This window comes from Cryptococcus neoformans (assembly GCF_000091045.1).
Source record: "Cryptococcus neoformans var. neoformans JEC21 chromosome 12 sequence".
NCBI lineage: Eukaryota > Fungi > Basidiomycota > Tremellomycetes > Tremellales > Cryptococcaceae > Cryptococcus > Cryptococcus deneoformans.
The window spans coordinates 708,749-730,184 of NC_006681.1; the positions used below are offsets into that span (position 1 = coordinate 708,749).

A 21,436-nucleotide genomic window follows, 5' to 3' on the forward strand; every position below is an offset into this window, starting at 1 on the left:
CAATCGAAAGAATTTGCCATACTTGCATATAACCCTCTCTTACATACATACATACATACATACAGTACCACCTGCCTGCCATCCATCATTCACCAAGAACCGCTTCTCCTCGAGGGGGCATATTTATGCCGTTACGTAAGAGAGACTTACTGACAGCCCCCCCACACGAAACATTTTCATGATATGACAGAAGATCGAGCTCTCTTCGGGGTTGGTACTCTTTTTAAATTTACATCTTGTACACTTTCGGTACATCAGTAGCGCACTCAGGCCTTTCCAAGATGTCATCTACCAATCAAAAACCTCTATCAGCATTCGTCTCCTTCCCATCGCCATACACTCAGTCACTCTTGGTTCAAGCGCTGGTCTCCACTCTTCCTGCTTTGTCGCTTTCTCTGGTGCAGTTCCCCGAAGATCAGCCTCCAGCTTTACAATGGCATGTGTATTGTCCCTTTTAATGTCGGTTATCTGACGGGTTTTGGTCCATAGGGCCGATTATGACCTCATGTCATTCGACATCCCTCACAAAAGCCCTTCCAAGTATCTCATCTCCTCATACATATATCGCAAAGCCCTTACCCGAAAACATCAACTTCACAACACCATCATCGCATACCTCGCAAAATGCTCTCACCGAAAGATTCCTTCCATCCTCTCCCCTTTACCGGAAGGGCCTGTTGGAAATGGGGATGGGACAGATGTGCTAGGTGGAGGTGCGCCGAAAGGATGGATAGTGGATTTGCAATTCGCGGATGAGCTGGATGAGGCGTTAATGGATGATTTGTATGAACTTGAAGCGGGGATGAGGGAGAATGAGGGGAAAGAAGAGGGAGAGAGGAGATGGTGGATTTTGAAGCCTGGATTTGCCGACAGAGCGCAGGGAATTAGGATGTTTTCCACTGAAGAGGAACTGTGAGTGGGAAGGTACGGATGGTTGGATATAGTTTCTGATGATATTTGGACGCAGACGAGCAATCTTTGAAGAGTTCGAGCCGTCATCTTCGGACGAGGAGGATGACGATGAAGACAAAGAAGAAGAAGATGATGAGCAAGAAAGCGAAGAGGCCCGGCAGATGGCCAAAGGCGGGGTGGACGGAATGATAGACATGTTAGCGAAAAAGGCTGTCGAGCTTGGCTTCAGCGGAGAAGATGATCAAGACTCGAATGAAAAAGAGGATGAGGATGGAGAGGGAGGTACGGGTGTCATGACTTCCCAGCTGCGACACTTTGTCATCCAAGTGCGCCGCATTCTTTGGATATTTTATGTGAATTTGAGCTGATGTTTGATATTTGACATAGGAATACATCCCTAAGCCCATCCTTTTTGACATTTTCAATATACCTGAAGAACCATCGTCATCGTTAGAAGGTTACAAAGTAAGCATCTGAACTAATCGGTTACGCATTCCTCTTGATCCCTGATAAACTTTAGTTCCATCTCCGAGCGTACGTCCTCATCACCGGCGCGTATACTGTCCACCTTGCTCGGACCATGCTAGCCCTTTTCTCCGGATCACCTTATACCCCGCCCAAACCAACGGAAGATGGCCAGTTGGACCTCAGACCGCATTTGACCAACACATGTCTCCAGGTGAGCTCCTTAAATTACCAATTGTAGCCTATTCTTATCATATCACTTAGACGGATGCGTACGGCGCTCCTACTCCTCCTGAGGAGCTCGTCAAGCTTTTCTGGGAACTGGAGGGTATTTCTGCCTTGAACTGTTCATCCTCACCATCATCCGATGGCAAGTATTCTTATATACCACGAGGAGAGGTCACGAAGGAATGGTTGGACAAAACATTTGCAAAGGTCGGAGATGTTGTAGCCGAGACTGTCAAGGCTGGTGCTGAATGCGGAAGCTTTGGGTTGCAATTCATGCCCAATGCCTTTGAGGTGAGTAACACAAAGACATAAATGTTCTATGAAGGATTGAACTGATTCTTTTTCTAGATCTTTGGTGTCGATCTTATCCTTTCTTTCCCGCCATCATCGTCCAAGTCCACGTCTTTGCCTATACCAACGGTTACTCTTCTCGAATTCAACGCTTCTCCCGACTTCCACCAAAGCGGTGACCGTCTCCGATCCGAATTGCTTCATATGTTTAAGGGTGTTATCCGTCTAAGTGTGGCACCGTTTTTCGGTCTTGAGACTGCTGAGGACGATGAGAAGAACGAAGAAGAGATGCAACTTGGAGAGGACCGATGGGGATGGCGACTGGTCGGAAAGGGAGAGGTTAGAGGGTCAGAGTGGTAATATGAGTAGATCTAGACTTTGGCGGGGCATTTTGTACCATAGATGCAACCTTTCTCGTAATTCTTCGGTCACGTTTTCCAATGTGAACCTCTGCTCGAGCCTACCCTGGGTCGCAATGTCGGTGCCGGAAGATCCAACAAGGCTCGCGACTGTGGAATCGGCCACCTCCGAATATCTTTTTTTGTCTTCTTCTATCTTCTGCCATGAACGGCATTTTCAGGCACTGCCTTATTCCTTATCTCTGATCGGTTGATTTTGTTTGCCGAATGGGTTGGTTTGGAATTGGAAAAAATACTCCAAAAGGCCAAATACATCCCAGAAGAGGTCCAATTTTGCAGATGAAAGTCCAATTCTTCATGATGGAGGTCCAATGCTTTTTATCATTCAGGGATTCGATTTGACCTCGTGTTGGAATGGGCAATGAGATGGCGATACGTATAAGAGGCAATTGATGGCAAGTATTTCCCCCTTTCTCCAAACTCTCCCTATCATATTTATTTAACTCTCTTTTCACCACAGTTAAAAGACCGAGCATCACCCACAACCATGTCCCCTATCGCTCTCAACCAACGCACTGGTGTGTCCACCACCCACCTCAAATCCAGCGTCGCACCTACCCCTATCTCTACAGCCGCTACCTCTACTTATCAGCTCCACCACACCGTCCCCAACCCTGTAGCCACCAAAGGTGATGGCATGCACTTTACTCTTACCACTGGTGAGACCGTACTCGACGCCGCCGCAGGTGGAGCTGCCGTCTCTTGTTTGGGTAATGGGAACTCTGAAGTCATCGAGACCATGTATGAACAGGCCAAGAAGATGGCTTATACCTACCACCAGAGTTTGGATGCTGAGGGTAGCGAAAAGCTTGCAAAATGGTTGTGTGACAGGAGTGAAGGTGCTTTGGTAGCTGGTGCTTTCTTGAACTCTGGTAAGTGGCATTATTACACTCGACAGTGATGATATGAAGGCTGATAAGATGCATAGGTTCGGAAGCCATCGAAGCTGCCATCAAAATGGCTAGGCAGTACTGGGTGGAGGCAGGCAAGCCCGAGCGCAAATACATCATTGCGAGGTTCCCATCTTACCATGGTAACACCCTCGGTGCCCTCGCTGTAAGTTATTCTCATGTCCTTGTCGTTACCCTCCATTGCTGATCGCCCATTTCAGATCGGCAATGCCCCCGGTCGTCGGGACATCTACAAACCCCTCATCTCCATGAATGCCTTCCATCACGTCACTTCTCCAGTATACAAACGTTACGCCCAGCCGGGCGAAACCGAAGAAGCCTATTCAGCCCGCTTGGCTGATGAGCTCGAAGCTAAAATCCTCGAACTTGGACCTGAGAATGTCATCGGTTTTTTTGCTGAACCCGTCGTTGGTTCCGCTCTCGGCGTCATGCCCCCTCCAAAGGGCTACTTTCCCGCGATGGACAAGGTCATCAAGAAGTATGGGACGCTCTTCATCATGGATGAGGTTATGAGTGGTTCGGGGCGGGTCGGCCAGTTGTTCGCGCATCAAGCTGTAGGTGAAGGGGTAAAACCTGATATCGTAGCTATCGCCAAGGGTCTTGGAGGGGGGTATGTTTCTATCTCGGGTGTGTTTGTTGGTCAACGTGTAGCCGATAGGGTAAGGGAAGGTGGCCAATGGAAAAATAGCCACACATACCAAAATCACCCTATTAACTGCGCTGTTGCAGCTAAGGTTATGGAGATTGTCGAGCGGGAGAACTTGTTGCAGAATGTGAGAGAGAGGGGTGAACAAATCCTGGAAGAATTGAAAGAGGCTGCGAAGGGGGTGCCTACCATTATTGATGTTCGAGGCAAGGGACTGGTGAGCACTTGTTTTACCTCGCCTCAATAGGGGGTGAAGAGACTGATGATTAAGCAGTTTATCGGTGTCGAATTCGATGGCCCTTCTTCTCTCAAACCCCGTTTTGCATCTCGCGTTAAGGACCAGGCGTTCAAGAACGGCCTCATTGTCATGGGTATCAGCGGTACCATTGACGGTGTAGAAGGTGAAACCACCATCATCTGTCCTGCGAGTCTATCATGCATCTTTTCTGTTGTTTGGTACACCTGCTGATTGTGATTTTAGGCATACACTGTGACCAAGAAGCAGATCTCTGAGATTGTTAGGTTGTTGGTGAAGAGCATCAAGGAGGTTGTTGAGGAGCTTTAAACCTTCTAGTGCCTTTTATTTGTTAATGTTTTCGGTTGTACATGTATCAATTGTTGAACAAAGGAGTATTCGAGTCGTCTTTTGTCGGACGGAAGTTTGTCCTGGAAAAACATCACCAATTGAGATGCTAGAGTCGAGTCATAAACATACGCACGCCCCAGGATATGATATGTTCGAATGCCGTGTAGGCTGCCAACAAACCCTTAGCGCCTTTGGTATCGACTTGTCAAATACGAGCAAGTGCCCAAACAGGTCTTGAACCGCCAGGGAGTACAAATAGGCTCTTCAAAAGGTGACAAGAATTTTTGAGTGAGGTTGGGAAGACATTCGAGCGATTCGCATCTATACAATTCATTGTTGCCTAGACTCTTTATACTTCTTTGGGCTGACGATACCCTCCCCCCTTAAAATTTCTATAGGCGATCTATTCGCAGTCGACGACATCCCAATCAGTAACGAGATACTCATCCAAGCCGTCAAGCTAATTTCTTATCAGGATACTATATTATATGGACGATGTGTAAAGTAACTTACCTCCTTCATCTCCTCGGAAGAGAGCTCAAAATCGAAGATCTTGGAGTTGGAAACGATTCGCTTTTGAGATACAGACTTGGGGATGACAACAAAACCCTAAACAGCACATCAGCCGCGCATGAAATAGAAGATGTATTTGAACGTACATGCTGGATACCCCACCTCAACATGATTTGAGCAGCATCCTTGCCCTTCTCCTTGGCAATCTTCACAACCACAGGGTGGTCAAACCTCATTGCCCTCGCAAGAGGCCCCCAAGCTTCAAGCAAAATCTCGTTTTGCTCGCAGATCTCCACAATCTCGGGATGTCTCATGAAGGGGTGGAGGTCAACCTGGTTAACGGTAGGCAAAGGGACCTTTTGATCGATAAATTCTTGGATGTGCTTCTTGCCAAAGTTGGAGACACCGATAGACTTGACGAGACCCTGAGATTGGGCATCGCAAAGAGCCTTCCAGACGTTCTTCCTGATGACGGGACCGCCAATGGCGGAGTGCATGAGGTAAAGGTCAAAGTACTCGACACCGGAGCGTTTGAGGGAGCCCTTGAGGTCGACAAAAGCTTGTTCATAGCTAGAGTTGTTCTTGAGCTTAGATGTAAGGAAGATCTCCTCTCGAGAGGTACCAGTAGCCTCTACATAGGTATTGTCAGGATACAATACGTCATACGCTGGAACACGGCAGACGTACTTAAAAAATCGGCAATGGCCTTTCCACAAGGAGCTTCGTTCTCGTACCATTCGGCAGTGTCGACATGTCGATACCCAGCTTCAAGAGCCCACTTGACACAATCGTAAGTCTCCTTGTCGTTCATCTCGTAGACGCCAAGTCCGAATTGAGGGATAGCATTCCCGTCGTGCATCTACATTAACCAGTTCAGCTCAGCCACAAATCACTGGTGAAGAGCAACGCACCTTAAGACGAGCATCGAGAGACTTGACTGGAGCAGGACCGGACATTTCTGATAGGATATTTCTTGGGGTATTGAATAGACGTATAGATATAGCTCTTGGCATACAAACGAAGATCAAAATATGGTTTTCGGAGACAGCTTGTGATGAAGTCTCCGTCGGATGATGCAGACAATTTGGGGCTCCAATATGAGGTGTAAAACGTGAGTTACGTAATACAGTTTTCCCCTATCCTCGTCGACCTGCGCTGGGACATCGATAGTGACCGAGTCGTCAATCGTTGTTTTTTGTCAAAGCAATACTTTATCAGACACCTTCGAACTATATAAAATGCCCCAACATCTCGTGTCCCCGGAAGAGGTGGGTGCTTTCCTACAGTCACTGGCATGAAGTTGACTGGCCACAGTTCCTCACCAAACTCGGCCAATGTTTCTCTGACCCGTCTTCGTCAAGTTCCGTTTGGCTCACTCACAAGAGGTGTATGTCTTCGCATCCTGGTATAACTATACGCTGACTGTTATGTCATAGTAACATACTCGGATGATGCGGATGTGCAGATGAACGACGAAGAAAGAGAGAACAACAGTGAAGGACCGGAACACGAGGTGCTGATAAGGTGTACTCAAGGAAACAACAAGTTTTCCGCTCGAGTAAGCAATTTTGCCCTGTAAAGCATCCATCAGGTTACTGAATATTTGCAGATTCCCGCCTCATCCCTCCCGTCATTCCACGCCGCCTATGGTTCCCTTCTCAAAACATCCATGGCACCCCTCATGCGAAAACGAGACAAGAAAAAGGAGAAGGCTCGGGCGGAAGCATTGACAAAGAAGAGGAAGGAGCTTTATGTCGAGGTTGTGATTGGGAATGAGGGAAAGAGGGGTAAGGGGAGAAGACAAAGGGTAAGTGGAATTCAAAATTCATATACAAGGGCCTATATGCTAATGTTGTGTGATCCAATAGCAAAGAAAGATTGCGGCGCAGAAGAAGAAAGAGACCGAAAGGGAAAAGCTGGAAATTAGGCAAGCTCAGCAAAAGGCTAGTGGGGATCTATAGAAGGCAAGTCACATGGGCAAAGATCGTTCATAAGGCTGACTTTTTCTTAGTATCTATGCACCGTGATTCAATCATTTCACCGCGTTCCATAACTGTATTCCTGTTATACACTTCGCTAAAACTGACAAAACCTAGTTCACACACGCTTACTTTCAGGCGGACCCAGGTAGCTATACCCCCTTTCTCTGATCCCGCCCATATCCACCCAAATTCTCTCCACCACCACACCCGTCGTCAATCCCCAGATCGTCACAGTATGCCTCCCGGCCTCCCAGTCGTCCTTGGTTACCTCCATTGTCACATTTCTAATCTCACTACTAACCACTTCCATCCAATCTTTAGGTACGGACCCCACTTCTCCAGAATTTCGATCTGAACCGCTTTCTCCAAGGCCTTTTATTGGCACGGGATGGATTTCTCTGGGTGGAAGATCATCTAACTGAAGTCCAAAAGCTAGTTCTTCACCGATGAGGAAATTCAGAGTTGGGCCAACTTGGACAGTTATCTCCACTTTGCCATTTCCGTCCACGCTATCGCCATGTGTCCAAAAATCATACTCGAGCTTGGGACCTTTACCTAGAGTGAAGTTTTGGGTAGTGACAGGGAACATTTCCAGACCAGAAAGGGTACGCCCATAGCCTTCGAGTTCCTCAAAGGCGTATCCTTCTTCCGACGTATTTCGCGTATAGTGGACAGCTTCGATAACGACATACCCATCGCCCTGGACGTGGCCGCGGAATGAGGATGGCGGCGAAGGAGGTATGATGATGGGGACACTGACGGTGACGTTGGTTCTATCGGCAGCACTAAACTCAATATGCCCTTCTTTCTCCACCCGTTCGCCCTTTGTACTAGCTGGGACCTTGTCCCAATCCACCGATACCCAAACCCTCTCATCCCCCGAACCATCCCACACAGTCTTCCCCTTCCTCGGCTCCACTGTCAACCAATCCACATCCACCTCCATCTTCCAACTCACGTTCTTTGGTCCTCCAGCACCAATATCGATCCATCGACTCTGTTCGCCCCATGGATCCATGGGTAAAAGTGTCGGGTCCGGGCATTTGTAACCCCTCTCACAATTTCTGACGTTATCTCCCGGCCAAGCGCCAAGGGAATTCTCGACAGTGAGGCGGACGTAGCCAATTTGGCCGGGTAAGTCCCGCTCTTTAAGCGGGATACCAGGTCGGGAGGGCTGGAAGGGATTGACGAGATGGATGGGCGGAAGGGAATCTCGGATGGGCTCGAGGTTGGTGTAGTAGTTGATGTGGGTTTGGTCCCACATGCTGAAGAACGCGTCAGTCCTGAAAAAGTTGGGCCAACGGGAAAGGTGAAAAAAAAAGGATTACACTTACTGGTCCCATTTACGGTTCAGCAAGGAATGGAAGGTCTCAGTGATGTTGGCATCCTGGTAGAATGCTTCAATCGCCTCGTGTGCAAATACGTTGGCAGCCGTCTTCGCCTGGAAAGCATAAAGTTCTGATCGGGCAACTAATCACAATCACAAATCAGACTTTTCCGAATAAACACCGTTTTCGGACGTGAAAGATGACCGACCTGCAATGTGTAGTTTGTTCAAGTTCTCTTGAGCCGCGCAAAGCATGTACACGAGCTGGAAGAATGCTGGCTGGGTTTCTTTGGGTAACTGGTCGTATACCATACCAGCACGAGTAGTGAGATCTTGCCATTCAGTAAGCACTCGCTCAGCCCTTATGGTGTACCGCCTTGTAAGTATACCGCCTCGCTTAAAATATTCGGTTTTAAGATGGACTTACTCGCGATAGTTGGAGAGTGACCACGATTTGCTGTTAACCAGCTCCGCTTTATTCCTTGACGCGTAAAGCTACATTTATTAACCAGCTGTCTCTTATGGAAACACTAACTGTGGACTCACAGAGTACTTCCCCATAATATCCCCTACTTCTTCTTTCCATTCATCTCCAAATTCTCTCCCCGCCCACTCTCTCAACCACCTCTTCCAGCTGTTCCTTTCCCACCTATCAAAGTCCCATGCGAGATCTAAGAACCATTCAGTAGGCATTTCGAGAGGTTTCAAGGTTCCGATATTAAGAATCCAGATTTGAGTGGTGTTGAAAGAGCGGGCAATGTTCATTTGGTCCCAGGCTATTTTAAAGTAAATATAACGGCCCCAAAGGGAGAAAAAGGGCTATTTACTTTTGGCAGGATTGACGGTATTTATCCATTTGTAATCTCTGGGAAAACCGACGTCTAGAAATCAGGGGTCAGACCTTGTTAATGTCGTCTTATGCAAGGCAATAGGCAGAAAACCTCACAGTCAACGTGGTAATAGATCCCAGCACCAGCCTTATGGCCCTGACGTTCTGGAGGGAGGACGGACATGATGTTGCCGTAATTGTCGTCGGCAAAGAGAACGGTGACTAGAAAACATTGTGAGTTATCGAGGTATTTTGGACAGGATGGAGGCAGCAGAAACATACCATCGTCTGGAACTTCGAGCTTCACAGTAACTAAGTCAGCAATTCCAAAATGGTTACTGGACGATGGTAAGGACACACTCCGTTTTTGTAATATCCAGCAACCTCCTTGTACATGCACCACATCTGGCTCACACCACTTCCCTCCAGATCGTCCGTATCATAAACCTCTTTCAAGATATCCTGCTGGACCTTAGTGATGTCTGGTCGAAATCAGCTCAAGGCTGGGGGGGGGGAATTATATCATAATGGGAAGACTTACTCTGGACCAACTCATTGCTAGCATCAGTCAGAGGCTCATCTCCATCTCCTCTCATCCCCATCGTGAAAAGAGTTTCGACGCCCTTAGCTCTCTCAGCCCCGTACCGCCAAAAATCTTTTAGGACATCTTTATTTGTCCAGTCCCAAGGACCTTTACCAAACACATCCCATTCAGGCTTATTACGGGACATGGGTTCATGATGTGAAGTTCCCATAACGATGCCCATCTTGTTGGCAAGGATTTGGTTCGGACCTGGAATAGCAGGCCGGGGGAGACCGTTGGTAATGTCGAGACCATCGACAGAGAACTTGGAAGCCCACACTAATTTCTTTGTTAGTTGGTCATCATGGCAAAAATACGAGTTCAAACTCACTAGCAGGCCAAAAATAGTTTGCCTTCAATCTTAGCATCATTTCGAACCAAAGCTCATACATCTCTACCTGGAACGCTGGCTCCCAAGGGTCCCTATTCCACTTCTCAGCTGCCCAGCCCCAAAGAGCGGGGTGTTCATCGTTGATGAAAAGACCTCTGTACTTGACAGTGGGCTCGCCATGAGAGAGTGACATATTCTTGAGGATGGCGATGGTAGAGTGATGGGGGATGGGAACGTCAGACCAGAAGTAGAAGGGGGAGATACCCATTTGTTCTGAGAGAGTGTAGAGCGCATAAATCGTACCTCGTCGATCGGAACCAGTGATGACAAGTCCCTCCTCTAAACCCCCGAGTGGGGAGGCTTCCCAGCTAATATCAAAGCTTTCCCACTTCCCCTTCAAATGATCTCTTTTAGAGTCGGTCTTGAGACCGCGGATAATTTCACTCTCCACGCTACCAACAATAACAGCTCGATGAACATCGTCTGGCAAAGTATCGTTGTAGAGATCAGGTCGCTGACCGGTGACCTTGTAGATATCTTCTGCGAATGTTTGAGCAGCAACATGGATGGACTGGTCGTCTTCAGATGATAGTAGAAGAGATGAAGCAAAGTGGTGATGGTTTGAAGCTAGAACGAAGTAATCATCACCCGCGCCATTGACGGAGGAAGCTTGATTCAGTCGATCATCTGTCGCGATAAAAGTTGTCTGTTCTTGGTGTTTGGCGTGATCTGAAGGACCTAGCCAAATATAACCCTCTCCAGACAGTTGTGATAGATTTGGAAAGGCCACAATCTTGTCATCGCCTAGTGCATGGACGAGGCCGAACAACGGGATCGAAACCAGCGTTACATAGAGCGCGGTCTTGGCCGATAACATCTTAATGGTCAGCGGGCCGTTGTGCTTGCTTGAAGTCTAGAATACAGGATCAGCACCATGTTCGGCCCTTATTTATACATATATCATGGGAGAACCTTGCATATGGCCAACATGACAGACGGAGAGTAGATCGCCCGATAATCTTAGTAATTGTCCTGTGACTGTTGGCTTCCGGTCGCCGGTCGCCGGTGGAGGTGGAGGTGTCTTCTCTTGAGTCAAGCATACTTACGTAAACACGAATGCTGAGCTAGCTCTAACCTCTAAGCCCTTTTTATTAAAATATCTGTCCGGTATGAGAACGAGCGAGATGTACGCAGGGAACAACGAGAGATGTTACGTAGATGAACCCGAATGTACGGCTGAAAACAGCCTTATTGACCCTTCAAACCATTGCAGAACGCTACGGCGGATGTCAAGCACAAGTAATCTTAGGACTGTTGTTGCATGGGCCTCTCATTGATAATGAGTGACCGACTATGGGGGCGTACGATTCGAACACCGAACGACCGACGTAGTATTCGGCAGAAGGCATTGATGAGTGAGTCGTGGCATGCCATCATCTCTCGTTATACGACTACTCCTTCGATAGTGGTCCCGATCTGTGTCTGTGACATGCAACAGCTCATATCTTTATTACATATATAGTCAACAATGGGCAAAAGCAGTAACCCAAACGGACGACGGAGACTGAAAGTTCTCCCATTCCTGAATGATTGCTTAAAGAAGTCCCTTTCAAACATCCATATGACTTCACTCGGCCCGCTGTTGAACGTCATGCTGACAGATTCGATAATGAGGCGGCCGTGCGGTAGTCGGATGCAGCATACTTCTCCATACTCCGCTAGGCCTCGGAGGCTTTATCCGTCCGACGTTACAGCAGATAGGCGCAAAGATGATTTTTCGCCGCGTAAGCCTCCTCCAGATCTTCAGTTGTGTTGAATTGTTTAATTTTCGAAATCCTCTATGTGAGATAAGCATTGTTTATCAGGCGTGTACGGGGGTCAAACTTGTGTATACAATCAAAACATCGTACCACGTGTCTCAAACCCAAAAGCGGATGCCAGGGTCCTACAGTTACGATCATTATAAGACATTCATTCCGACTAATCTACATGAAAAATCGTTCCAGTGATGAAAGAGCTCTGTAAAAGATTATCACTGTACTATGCTAGAGCAAATCCAGATAAACGCCTACAGCGAATTTGAGATAGTAATAACACAAGATGAGTATATGAGATACACTGATGAACCGGAAAAAAAAAAGAAAAGAATATGCTTATTGTTGCGTCACACTCCTCACAGCCCCCCTCACTCCTCCAACCACACTCCTTACGCCACCGACGACAATCCTTCCACTCTGCCTCACCGCTATCCGTCCAAAACTGAGAAGGTCAAATATGCGAGGCGTGGGGGTGAACTTGGCCAAACTCTGGGAGAGTGGTGACATGGGTTGGTTATCGAGCCCTGAAAGACGGAGGGTGTTGATCTTGGGATTGAGAGGTCTAGATGAAGAGGCAGAGGATGAAGTAGGCAGTTCCGAAAGCTCGAATGACGAAGTGGAGCGGGGAGTGGGTGATGGGGAAGCTGGTGATCGGCGTTTAAGGATGACAGGTAAGAGAGTCAAACCCGAAAGGAAGACAAGTTTGGTGATCAACACCGGGTCTCTCAACAGACTCGTCAAACTCTCCCCAGTCATCTCCCCCGGTGCTGCAGAGATAGCCGAGTTGGGCACCTTGAGCCTCGACAAGATATTCCCGACACTAGCAGTGACATAACTCCAACTCGCACTTCCCGCTGCGGTCGTGAGCCAAAATACTTTCCAGTCAACGCCTACTACACCACACGCAACGTTCATACCACTCCAAGGAACAAAGCCCATCGCACGCATGACCAGCAGCCTTCGCCAGATGGTAGATGCTTCAGTAGGACCGCCAATAGCTTGTGCAGAAGGGTCGGAAGATGCTTGAATAGGGGTGATCGTTTCATTGAGTGTTGGTTCAACAGAATCTGGAGCGGGGATAGACTCGGGAGCGAGAGCGGCCCGAACGAGGGCAAGAGGTTTAGGGAAGAGGACGGCGATAAGAGGGGCGAGCGGGCGGGAGAGGAGGTAAGCACCAAGAGAGCCGGACGCGGTGATAATCGTCAAAAGACCAAGGGCCGGCATGGGTTCCAAGAGAGATCCAACCAGAATGTTCTGAAAATGGATAAGCAACAAATCTTCACTCGACTTCGCAAGGTGAAAACTCACCAAGACGACAGCTCCAGGGACACTCCAGGCATGCTTCCAGCATCCAACAAAGGTCAATACTCCAACTGTATGCCACCATCCATAACTGCTGGAAGCCATGTAACCTCGAATCTCAGCCGACAGCAGTTGGACATCGGTAGTCGATTGAGGAATGTGCTTCAGCGTGGTGCTGTCGAGACTGTCAGCCAAAGGTCCTTATGGATCGATTAAGACAGCACACTCACATGGGCATCCCCTGGATCAGCCAAATCACAATTCCAAGCGTCACCACAAAAGTCAATGCCAATACTCCAACAATCCAGCCCAAATCTCTCAGCACTTCGCTCAATTTGCCATTCCCACCCCCACTTCCCATGACCTTGCTCCAAACAGCAGACAACAATCCATTCCCGTTATCACCTTCCAATCCGGATCGTCTACGAAATGCCCTGCGTAGTTTGCCACGTTTTGGTTCGTCTCGAGACAGCGATTGTGTGGAGAGTGTCGGGGTGGGGAGAGAGTCTGATGGCAAGGCAGAGGCAAAGGACGAGAATTCGGATTGTTCGGGAGGGGTAGGTGGTAAAGTAAAGTAGCTAACGCTGCTTTCCTCCGTTTCGTCTTCGGAACCGTTCAGACCTTTTTCGGAATCAACATCGGAAGGTTCATGTCGAGCATATGAATGATGTGAAAAGGAAGAAGGTCGAACATAATTGAACAGTTGCACAATGCCTGATTCGGTGTAGTTGTAAGCCGACGACAGGAAACCGGAAGATCTTTCATGTGAGGCCCCTTCGACATGTGAACTAGGACTAGCAGGTCCAGGGGACCATGGACGAGGTGGAGGGGGTTGTTGGGTAAATGAACTGGGTGGCATCGAAGGGCGAATAGGGTTGGAAGTGTAAGTGGAGTGCTCAGTCAGGCCTTGGGTCTGAGGAACGACCACACTGGTAGACGTTGACCTCGCTCTCACTTCAGATCTTTGCTGCTGCTGCAACAGTTGGGATTGCTGAGGCTCTTCCTTTGACATCAATTTGCCTCGCAACCCTTCGTCCTCTTCGTCTTCGTCACCTCGAGTAGCACGCTTAAACAAACTCGGCGTCGATGTTCGCCTCTTAAGCATATTCTTTTTATCCGCCTCGGGACTGTCCATAACACCATTGCCGGTGTTGGAATTTGGCGTATTGACAAAAGAGATTTGATTGTGCGTTTGAGGCGTGTAGTATTTCGAAGGAGTGACAACTACACTCGGCCGAACAGATGACACCGATTTGGAAGCTCGGCGGCCGTGTGCTGACGGAAGAAGAGTACCCGGCGGAGGACGATATGAATCTTGACCGTACTCTCCCCGGACATCTTCTGCAGAATTTTCGCGTGACATGACGGGCGGAAGAGGGGGAGTGTAGATGTTGGTCATGGTCGATGTCCTCGACCTGAGCTTTTTTGGCCGAGGGAAGGTGGAAGAGGAGGGGGAAGTGGCGGCCAAGGAGCTTGTCGATTGCTCGGGCGTTCTAGGTGCAGTGAGGCTGTAGATGTAGACCGATATCGATGAACATGTATGAATTGACAGTTGACAAATAAAATATAATTCGGGCAAGTGTAAGATGCGTATTATCAAAAGCGGATAAAGGAGTGCCGATAAGGGGAAGCGGATGTCGTAAAACCAGTGTAATAGTGTATTACGGGGCATGGGCGCAGGGGAAGGAAAACGTGGAGTCAAAGGAGATCAGCATTTCCCATGCATGCAGATCACACACGACAAAGAGACAAATGTACTCACCCTTCACCTACGGGCGACGTAGATGGCTTCCAACCATTTGAAGCGGAAGGCATTGCGAGCAGGATACTATATAGGATCTATATACGATGAATCTAATGTTGTACTGTGAAGGTCGGCGGCTGCGTATGCCGAGGTGACACGTATATCGCGAGCAAGGGTGAAGCCGGACGGAGGGCAGTCGCCGTTCAGTTAAGAGTTGATGCTAATTGTGCACTCTCTGACAAGCCTACACGGTGAAGATGGACAAGAGGCTGTTCGTGTGTTGTATGGGCAAAGCCAGGAGCAAATTAGTGGAGAACAAGAAGCCATCCCCATAAAAGCGGCCGACGAATGGGCGGCTGCTGCATATGAAAAAGCTGCCATCGGCCACGGGCACGGGGAAACGAGCAAACGAGATGTTGAACCACACAACGGCCAAAAAATTCCCGAACAGGAGATTTCATGACAAACAGTTTCATTGCGGCCGCCGCTGCCGACGCTCTGACAGCATGACGTGTACCTTGCTTGCGGTTTCTTTTGTTGTTGTTGCTTCTAAGGAGGAGAGGGGAGCTGCAAATTCAGAGCATAGGTTTGGCATGCATCGTTACGCGACACGTCTAAGAACGATGCCTCCTCAACATTATTTTAGACGCAATACAGAGAAGACATCTAGAGGACTTTGTAAAGAAAGTAAGACAGTAGTATATAGGTGCATTCAGGTCAAAGCGGATGCCAAGGCGCGGCGAGGGTGTAGAGAGCGGACAGAACCCTTGCACAACCGATGACTTGTTGAAGTAGATGACAGAATTTTTGATAACCCCTCATGATCAAGTCTTTATAGACTGTATGCGCCGCCTATCGCATTATTTCGAACTTAACGCTCCAAACGAAGTATATAATACATGAGGTCTCTTTGTCAAGTTTATTTAGCGGTATACCGTAAACACAGCGTCATAGCCTCGTTGTTCCTCCCCAAAATAAAAGAGCCGCTGCACTGCTGTTTGTCATGTGTTTCGTTTGTGCTAAATACACCGCTTGTCATTTTTTCTACTGCGCTAACAACAACCCCTCATCCGTTTATCTTCGTTGCGGATATCTGGCGCCTCCGATCTTCAATCAATTATTGGATAGTAGTCATATTCATAGCTATGGACGCCACATACAATATGATTCATTCCGCCCCGCTAAGCAAAAGTGCTTACAACTATGCAATTTCTAGTACAAATAATGTCACTATACTTTCTTCAAAAATAATTACCGGTAAAGATGCTAAAGAGACCGAGAAATAAAGAAACACCGTGGTTCAGTAAACGAAAGAAAATGCGATGTACAAGCCCTTGTTTGATGCTGAGATGTATACAACTGATGATTGGTATGCGCTGTGCGAAAAAACCTGAAACCTGGTATCGAAGATGGCTGGGTATAGCTCAAGAAGAAAGAGATCAAAACATTGCCCTACTGGAAGTAGAACAGTCCCTTGGGGTTCCTATCCACCTTTCCTGGAATCTCATACGTCTTCACGCCCTTGGCCTGGTCCCAGTTGAACCCGATCCTCCTTGGCACGCTCTGCGAGCTGGGCACTGGGACGATTTTGTCGTCCGAAACTTTCAAGCCGCCGATATCAGGGAAAGCTGCGGATGTAGCAGCGCGAAGGGGCATATGACGCGAAGACGGGGTGTGAGAACCGTAGGCGGTGGAATTGGATGTTGATAATTGGGCAGAGGAGCGAGGGATAAGAACACCTTGGGGATGATACCTATCGGGTGGCAAAGAACACGCCGGTCCTTGACTTCTTTTCACCGTAGTCTGCCTCTCGACACCTGCCGGCACAACATACGTGATCTTCCAGTTACTCCCTTCCCTCTCCAAGTTCTGCCTCGGGGTGTTCTCAGACGGACCGGAAGAGATGTCTCGCCTGCGTCGAGGCACAGCAACAGGAGTAGAGTCGGTACACGCATTGGCACCGGCACCGGACCGACGGTGTATTCTCTCGTTGTGCGCCTGCACTTCCACCTTTCCAAAGCTATCCCATGTCGGCTCGCTCTTCCTGGCCTTGATAGTCCCTCCCACAGGGCGTGTGATACTGGAGGTGCTATCTGTTCTCGAGGCGGCCATCGGAGGAGAAACGGATGAGGGCACAACAGTACCATCAGGATAAACAAAGCCGCGTTGAGTATAGCTGCTAGGAGTGTTGTTAGAGCTTCGAACTGAAAAAGCTGAAGCATAAGAATGCAAGAGACCGAGAGTGTGCGAAGGAGCAGAGCCGAGATCGACAGGAAGAGCGGTGGAGCGGTAAGAGGATGATGAGCCGACAAGTGATGTGTGGCTCATGTTAGATCGTGGGATAGGTCGAACAGGAATTGGAGCAGAGCGCTCAGCACTGCCAGAAGGACGTCGTTCTTTGTTTGATACACAACCATGCAAGGGAGTCATCGCCCTCAACTTTCCTCCACCACTTGATGATTGTCCCAGTTCAGCCTCTTGATGCCACAAGCTCGTCAAGCTCTCAGTGCTAGGAGCAGGACGACGTACAGCGGGCTGCATCGAGCTTCGCCTCTGCCTCTCAATCTCGTTCCACGTCCGATCAGAATCCTCTTTGGAGAATCGAAAGTAATCCATGATCTTGGGAGCAGATGACGAAGTGTTGTGGTCACGTGTCAAACCGGCAGAGTTCGAAGTTGATGATTCGGTATCACTACCAGAGACAAACAATGGCGATGGGGGAGCATTGGGGCTTTTACCTTGGTCGGTGACGGGAACATTTTCGTCAGGAGAGAAGAAAGTGTTGGAGAAGTCAAAGGACATGGTGCGCGCGAGGTCCTTGTAAACCTCTGTTGACCTGCCAGCATCCGTCTCCATACATTCTCGGCTGCAGTAGATCGCGGATTTAAAAGGTGGACTGCTGGATAATGGAGGGGATTTCTTGGATTGAGGAGATTCTGATGGAGATACAACGCCTTCGTTAGTCTCTGTTCGAGTGAGACATTGACCTTTCGCAGCGTTGGTAACGGCTGTACGCGCAGCGGAATTCGGATTCCGCTTGAGCGGTGGACGAATCACTTTGCCATTAGCATTTCGCGTAGTTGTTGTCCCATCGGGGTTCTTGACCTGCCATCGAGGTTAGTTATACGCCTCTTGTTGTTAACTCAAGACACCCACCCTGATAGTTCCACCAGCCATCTTCTTCTTGGACTTCTTCTCACCCTCCTTCCCCTTCTCGCTAGCCTCTATTTGCACTATCCGCTTGTCACACACTATACAATACACCTCAAAAGGCGCTTCTTCTGCTTGAGCGCTCAAGTGTGTCGCCCTCGCCGGAGGATGGGCGATAAGAAATGGGTCTAAGACAGACATGACGTGCGGCCGTATACTGGATGTGGATATGTATCTGTTTTTCACAGTCAGCATTGTGCTTTGCAGTGATATATATCATCGGGGGATGGTGGCAATAATAAACAACATAAAGGAGAAATATTGTGTGTCGAATGAGGCTTGCGGCAATGACGCCGATCTGATGAACCCATATTTGTCCTAGAACGCGAGCCTGGAATTTGATGGCGTTCGAAACGCTGTCGATCCGTGTGAAAAAAAAGAAGAAAAAAAAGAAGAAAAAAAAAAAGCCGGAACCATCCCCCACTCATCGAAGTAGTATGCACTCACATGAATATAAGACACCTGTAACGGTTCGAAACACGTTACGCGCCGATACTAAACTGACAAGGTTGCTGAGTCGAATCTTGTCTAGAGTGGAAAAGCTACCGACAAATCCGCGTATGCTGATTGTCGCTGTCGCGTAATAAGCGGATCGATAGAATATAGGTAATGTCGCGACCTTAAATGGGAATCAAAAGAGTAGGCGAGATACTCGATTACTAGGCCAAGAACCTACAAAGGAATGTGGCCAAGACGCCTAAGGATCGGTTTCGAGGAGTGTATAAAGATGTCGTGCTCTATGAACAGAGATGGGCGGAGCGACCGGTCCGCGACGGGTAACGGAACGAAAAAAAAAAAAAAAGGATATGGAGAGGGGTATTTGGTGGTGAGGAGACGCTTTTTCAAGCTTCCTTTCTCTATCTGTGGGGTCTTCCTCCCACAGTAGTGTGTAGATGTAGAAGAGAAGAAAGAGATCAAGAAGAAAAGAGCAAAACTTCTCCTTGAGACCTTGTCGAGACAACCGATGAAGACGGTTTTTCCGGTCGACCTCGTGCGCGAAGAGAGAATTATTCCGCAGTAAATGGTACCTTGAAGTGAAGCTTGGCGGATGCCGCCCGTCTGGCCTGGCCACAGAGCGGGGTCCCTCAAAAGGTGACTTGGGTGTTGTTTTCGACGAACGGATAGGTCAAGATGTGATGAAGGAAAAGGAATTAAAAGAATAAACATACATCTCCTATGTATCCTCTCGTATTCTTTCTCAGAGTCAACCCCCAACCGATATTCCGTTGCCGCTTCAACCGTTACAAACCGCTGCAGATCTTTTGCGGAGTCGTTCCACTAGTCATGTTCACGCCTTTTTCCGGATTTCGGCTGTTGGGCCGAGAACCGACGACTCCTCCAGCCTTTTTTTCCGGACCTCTGGAGTGAATATCGAAACCAACATGCACAAAATGCAACCCAAGGAGATGCATGAGGGTCGTTCGATCGCCATGACAATGCATATTTGCAACATATGCAAACAGCATTTTGTTCTTTCTTGCAGAAGCATCATACTAGCATTATGGGCCTATCTATAAGGCATTCAAAGTAAGACCGTTGTTGTTGCAATAATAGTTGCTCGGAGAACCAGGAGAAGAACCACTAGACTAAAAGCCGACGAGTAATCAGTGACTGGGAGTTCCCGAGGATCTTTGCTATCTCTTCTTACACGCTCGCGTTAGGCTCAGATCATGCTTGCTAGTTACCTAGCTTACAGCAGCGTGTTCGGTATGTATTCCACAAACGTTCACACATCTCAGTTGTTCTTATTTAATTCGGCATCTGTTCTGCTTCAGATCACCTGCGTCGGTGGTTTTGTCCAACTAAGAGTGTTTTTCACACTCCTCGTTCTCAGCAACGCTCGGGATACGATGGACCGCTGGATGCTCATATCCCCAGACCACGAAACCAAAGCCTGAGGAGGACTGAGGCTTTGAGTGTGGTAACTTAGCTCCGTCAATTCCGGTTTAAACACCTTCCTTCGACGGGCCGTTCCTCTTGGAACTAATACTGATTTTCCCCCTCCCTCTCGTTCTTGCGGAGATGGCTCGTGGCTCGTGGCGAATGCGGATTTGCACCACTCGATCAGCCACAGCATTATCAACCTGAGGGTCTGGAACCTGCGCAGCTAAGGCAAGAATTACGACTTCCAGATCCGGGGATATTATGCGGGGCAACATCGGCAATGGAGCGGACGGTCATGACCGCCGATCGCACAAGTTTTCGGGATTGTTCGGCGGTTATGATTGCAGTTCGGGACAAAACGCACCGAAGCTGGCTGGTCATCCTTCCTAATCTTCAACCGGACCGGTGGAACTTCTATCTTCTTGACAAGTATATGATTGAGGCCCTTGAGGCCGTTGAGGTAGGCTCGACACAAGCCTCTCGACGGACATTGGCTCGTCTCCGACGAGCAATAAGTTCCGAGGAGGGGTAAGTTCCGAGGAGGGACTTGTGTCGACGAGCCAATGTCCGTCGAGGGGCTTGTGTCGACCTACCGTTGAGGGGGATCCCATCATCGCCATATTATGTAATACTCGTTCCGGACAAGCAAAAAAAAGCCGTCATTCGGTGTAGTGACAACGCAACTACTTTCTTCTGGCACTGCTGCCCTTATCTAACATGATCTGAAGCTCATCTCCCCGCTCGGCCAGCAGATTTCATGCAGAAAGGAACAGCAAGTAGTATTTTCGCTGGATTACTTCAAACCAAGATAAGCTATGAACGCAGCGTGACATATTCAGCTCTATTTCGAAGTAAGCTCGAAACTCGGCTCGTCTGTCACTTGCTATAACTCTAGGGCCTCGAAAATGTGATCAAGGCTGTCTTTTTTGTTTTGTCGTGGCAATGTCATTGTATTCAGCACACGGAATTGACCCTTAATGTTAGCTATCTGGGTCGAGTTCAATGCATACCATGTCCAATATCTCCAACTCGCCCTAGGCAAGCAGGAAAATGAGCAGCCTTCGACCCTGTTCCCAACAATGATCGCAGAAAAGATTAGAGCAAGGTAATGATGCTAGGCTGCTTTAGCGAGCCCAAAGCCAACAACGAGAATCCGAAGTGACTATTACAAAACGAGTCGAAAGTCTCAGATAAAATTAGATATCGTCAGATCAGAAAACAAAGCCAGGCTATGGCCCGAAGCAGTCCAGGAGGAGCGTATCCGCGTGGTTTTTGGGTCATCAGTCTGCCATGCAAGCATGCTTGTTAAGATGAGACTACTACCCCATGAAGGTGGATATTATCATCACAACCTCATAACCGGGAATAACGACCGCCTATCCAGGTACGTAACTTCAGAATATAACAGACGCCTGGATAGCTATCCATCATCATGTAGCACTCATTTACGGTCCTG

General features: G+C 48.4%; 7 protein-coding genes across 7 annotated transcripts; 3 read left to right on the top strand and 4 right to left on the bottom strand.

Annotated features, from left to right (window-relative positions):
* The first annotated feature begins 219 nt into the window (after window positions 1-219).
* On the top strand, window positions 220-2,305 carry CNL06170 (cytoplasm protein, putative). Its single transcript, XM_568144.2, has 7 exons — window positions 220-436; window positions 490-912; window positions 968-1,238; window positions 1,300-1,377; window positions 1,433-1,591; window positions 1,642-1,896; window positions 1,954-2,305. Exons 1-7 carry the CDS (start codon window positions 282-284, stop codon window positions 2,254-2,256), a joined length of 1,644 nt encoding a protein of 547 aa, XP_568144.1. The 5' UTR covers window positions 220-281; the 3' UTR covers window positions 2,257-2,305.
* Window positions 2,306-2,509: 204 nt separating this feature from the next.
* Window positions 2,510-4,499, top strand: CNL06180 (class III aminotransferase, putative). Its single transcript, XM_024658219.1, has 6 exons — window positions 2,510-2,710; window positions 2,776-3,187; window positions 3,244-3,371; window positions 3,427-4,089; window positions 4,147-4,296; window positions 4,354-4,499. The coding sequence occupies exons 1-6, from the start codon at window positions 2,708-2,710 to the stop codon at window positions 4,435-4,437; spliced, it is 1,440 nt and encodes a 479-aa protein (XP_024513884.1). The 5' UTR covers window positions 2,510-2,707; the 3' UTR covers window positions 4,438-4,499.
* Window positions 4,500-4,775: 276 nt separating this feature from the next.
* CNL06190 (aldo-keto reductase, putative) lies at window positions 4,776-6,025 on the bottom strand. The gene is made up of 5 exons (XM_568146.2): window positions 5,883-6,025; window positions 5,659-5,830; window positions 5,118-5,602; window positions 4,972-5,067; window positions 4,776-4,918 (listed from the first exon to the last, which is right to left on the bottom strand). Exons 1-5 carry the CDS (start codon window positions 5,982-5,984, stop codon window positions 4,862-4,864), a joined length of 912 nt encoding a protein of 303 aa, XP_568146.1. The 5' UTR covers window positions 5,985-6,025; the 3' UTR covers window positions 4,776-4,861.
* Window positions 6,026-6,180: 155 nt separating this feature from the next.
* CNL06200 (expressed protein) lies at window positions 6,181-7,004 on the top strand. Its single transcript, XM_568147.2, has 6 exons — window positions 6,181-6,239; window positions 6,286-6,358; window positions 6,408-6,529; window positions 6,581-6,778; window positions 6,840-6,935; window positions 6,983-7,004. Exons 1-5 carry the CDS (start codon window positions 6,210-6,212, stop codon window positions 6,930-6,932), a joined length of 516 nt encoding a protein of 171 aa, XP_568147.1. The 5' UTR covers window positions 6,181-6,209; the 3' UTR covers window positions 6,933-6,935; window positions 6,983-7,004.
* Window positions 6,945-10,785, bottom strand: CNL06210 (conserved hypothetical protein). The gene is made up of 11 exons (XM_024658220.1): window positions 10,024-10,785; window positions 9,651-9,971; window positions 9,470-9,591; window positions 9,392-9,410; window positions 9,227-9,331; window positions 9,108-9,161; window positions 8,827-9,056; window positions 8,708-8,775; window positions 8,490-8,641; window positions 8,288-8,423; window positions 6,945-8,218 (listed from the first exon to the last, which is right to left on the bottom strand). Exons 1-11 carry the CDS (start codon window positions 10,289-10,291, stop codon window positions 7,069-7,071), a joined length of 2,625 nt encoding a protein of 874 aa, XP_024513885.1. The 5' UTR covers window positions 10,292-10,785; the 3' UTR covers window positions 6,945-7,068.
* A 1,203-nt stretch (window positions 10,786-11,988) lies between these two features.
* On the bottom strand, window positions 11,989-15,244 carry CNL06220 (expressed protein). Its single transcript, XM_568236.2, has 4 exons — window positions 14,905-15,244; window positions 13,373-14,650; window positions 13,149-13,317; window positions 11,989-13,094 (listed from the first exon to the last, which is right to left on the bottom strand). Exons 1-4 carry the CDS (start codon window positions 14,955-14,957, stop codon window positions 12,177-12,179), a joined length of 2,418 nt encoding a protein of 805 aa, XP_568236.1. The 5' UTR covers window positions 14,958-15,244; the 3' UTR covers window positions 11,989-12,176.
* Window positions 15,245-16,037: 793 nt separating this feature from the next.
* Window positions 16,038-19,219, bottom strand: CNL06230 (expressed protein). Its single transcript, XM_568235.2, has 3 exons — window positions 18,544-19,219; window positions 18,043-18,271; window positions 16,038-17,991 (listed from the first exon to the last, which is right to left on the bottom strand). The coding sequence occupies exons 2-3, from the start codon at window positions 18,235-18,237 to the stop codon at window positions 16,339-16,341; spliced, it is 1,848 nt and encodes a 615-aa protein (XP_568235.1). The 5' UTR covers window positions 18,238-18,271; window positions 18,544-19,219; the 3' UTR covers window positions 16,038-16,338.
* Between the last annotated feature and the right edge of the window lie 2,217 nt (window positions 19,220-21,436).